Here is a 2,941-nt window from a genome sequence, read left to right as displayed (position 1 = left end):
TTGAAGATTTAGTATACTAATTTGGAAGATAATGTTTTAACATATGGGATCTTTTTATCTTGTCTCTCTTTGCCCTTCCTCTAACAGGTTCCTGACATAATTGACAATGCATATGTCATTGTGGAGTATGATAATGGCGTCCGAAGTATGTTGGACCTCTGCATGTTCGCCGAAGGTGGGAATAATGAGCAGGAAATATGTGTAGTTGGTGACAATGGCAAGGTTTGTCTTCTGATGTTTTAACTTCATATTTTGGTATTGTAAATGCTTTGTGACTATTGTGCAATTTGGATGTGAGTGGAGTAAAGACAAATTACTTTGGGCATATGTGATGGTTTTAACTCTGATGTATATATACTATGCCAATGCAATTTCAGGGTGAGGCTTTTGTTCCCGAGAGTATTGTCCGGGTTGGTACTCGTAGCGGAGGAAGGAGAGGAGTTCAGACACTTGAGGTCCATGATGAAAGAATCAAGTGAGTGTGTAAATCCATCCTACTTGAGTTCAACAGCATAGTATATTAGTACTCGTCGCGATGATGAGTGCAGTTGATTGTTCATTTATTCTGATGGGTGGCATGAATCTCCCCCAACCACAAAAGGCTACTCTCCATCTGCATCTGGGTGCCTGCCATAGTTGCATCAATACAGCGTTTTATAATGAAAACTCCATTCACACATATGACTAAAGCATGGGAGGGGTATGCCATATTCCACACAAGGAAGTACCTCAACAAAGAGAAGACCCTACTCCAACCTATTCATGTCTATGATATGGCATGATGACATGACATGTCAATCTACATTGACAACATCTTCAATAACTTCTAGTGTGACTCTTCTCCTCGGGTATAAGCCAGTTCATGTGTTCATATTACATGGCATGATGACATGATTGCAGAATTTTAGAATTGCAGTATTCATACATTTGAATAGAAGCCGCATTGAATACGTATTCTGTTTTGATAACTGCGGTGCCGGCACATGTGTGGGGAACCAGTCTAAGCTAGTGGTGAGATGGTGGGGGACGGTGTATAAGGATCTCTGTCATCATTGCTATCTGTTTCTACATTCTGAAAGTAGGCACTAATGTGCTTCAAAGTTTGGCAGTTTACCTCAAGCCTTTTACTTGGGTGTGTACAGGTATGAGGGGCTGCACCATGGATCAAGCTATCTCGAGCATTTGGAGTTCTTAGCTGCAGTGAGAAGCCAAGGCGAGCGACCGTCGACAGTGAGTCTGTATGATGGGTTGCTGTCTGTGGCAATTGGGATGGCTGCACAGAGGTCTATTGATTTGGGCAGACCTGTCAGCCTCCGAGAAATCTTGGAAAGAAAGCCTGCAAGTAACATGAGCTGAGCACCTTTTTGGGTGATATGATTACTTAATTGGCTTCAGGGATCTCCAAGAGGTCCCTCCACATGCCATCATATACTGCATTCTACTGTACTACTTTGTCTTGTAACATTGTGCTTTGGACTGTTGACATTTCTAAAATAATTCAGATTCTTCCTGGAGCTCGTGTAGCTTTCTGAACTGTGCAGATGATGTGAGCGTCTTGCTTACTTAATTGAAGCTAGAGAAGACAAAGGTCACTTTGAAACGGAAGGTAGAGCCACACCACGTACTTAAATAGGGATCCTACAGCAAAGAAGTCTATTTGTCTTTTAAAGTCTTTGTGTAGGTGTATATATTTATAACTTTTTGTACATGGATTAATTAAATGCCACTGTTGACGTCGCATTGTGTAAATATTCACAACTTTTTGTACAATGCCATATGGCATCATGTATATATTCACAACTTTTAGTATGTGTATTAATTAAATGCCACTGACGTAGCATTTAATTAATTTAACGAGACTACAATCTGGGCTATATGAGTAATGCATCATAATGCCACTTACTTTGATGATTCACTTCCCCCAATATGATTCACACCCTATTGGCATCGAGAATAAGCACAACATTGAGATGAACTCACATGACTATAGACCCGTTCGTTGTTGACACAAAACATTTTGGTGTGAAAAAGAGTGGTGTGTGTCCTTTCTGAAGGTGGCTTAATTTTGTTGAGTTATGTCTTGTAGCTTGGACATAACGAGGCATGAGCGTTATAGCAGTGTGAAACTGGTTTTAAATATAGTTAGGATTGTGGCTCATTTGTATGGGATTAATCTTGGAATCTCTTGATAGATATATCCACAATCACCTATGTCATGTAAACTTGCTATAAATACTACCACTTTGTGTGAACTAGTCACGTCAATATACATGTGCCATATATATGCAGATCCCAAAATCTCTATAGGCAGAATCCCTAAAATATGACAATGCCTCCACCCAATATATTGTTGGTTGTTGATGTTCCTACTACCTGCTATGTAGAGATTTTCTTGGGAGGAAAAGAGATGAAATTACTCTTACTCGTGTATTGCTTCCTTTTCTTGTGTCTTGCTTGCCTCTGAGCTCTTCACACAAGCTGCCACTATGATACCATGAGAAAAATGTGGGGGGAAGAGGGTGAGCTTGAGCTCTTTGTAAGCTTTGTTCTTTACACACACACACACACAAGAGTAGACAAGCACACACGATAGAGATGGATGGATTAATTTTTTCTATCTTCTTACTTCTCTACAACCATGCAAAATCAACAAAATATAATTAAAAATTTACTTAATTGCATGACTACCATAAATTTTAAATCTTAATCAACTGCAATCAAGAAATAATTAAAAAAAGTACTTGCACAAGCACCACCATGACATGAGCCTTGAGATGTTAGCCTTGAGTCAGGACATAGTGAGCTATTATTATACTAACCAAACACATATCCTTTTTAAGGACCTTTAAGGATTTTCTCATTATACAATCTATACCAACTATAATTTTCAAGAAAAATTCTTGTCTCTTGTAATTATTAGGGCATTGAGTAGAATTATTAT

At 38.9% G+C, this 2,941-nt stretch overlaps 1 protein-coding gene across 1 annotated transcript in view; it reads left to right on the top strand.

Annotated features, from left to right (window-relative positions):
• Positions 1-1,911, top strand: part of LOC147611688 (Oxidoreductase family protein) — a 3,803-nt gene extending 1,892 nt beyond the window's left edge. Inside the window, exons 6-8 of the mRNA XM_086784743.1 lie at positions 88-222; positions 378-475; positions 1,143-1,911. Coding sequence (XP_086640869.1) covers positions 88-222; positions 378-475; positions 1,143-1,356 — 447 coding nt within the window. The 3' untranslated portion in view covers positions 1,357-1,911. The remainder of the gene's footprint in view (positions 1-87; positions 223-377; positions 476-1,142) is intronic.
• Positions 1,912-2,941: the final 1,030 nt, after the last annotated feature.

This window comes from Cibotium barometz, chromosome 47 (genome assembly GCF_041138505.1).
Source record: "Cibotium barometz isolate CiBa-2024 chromosome 47, ASM4113850v1, whole genome shotgun sequence".
NCBI classification, from domain to species: domain Eukaryota; kingdom Viridiplantae; phylum Streptophyta; class Polypodiopsida; order Cyatheales; family Cibotiaceae; genus Cibotium; species Cibotium barometz.
Note: the sequence above shows the minus strand (reverse complement) of the source record. Positions and strands in the feature narration are given on the sequence as shown.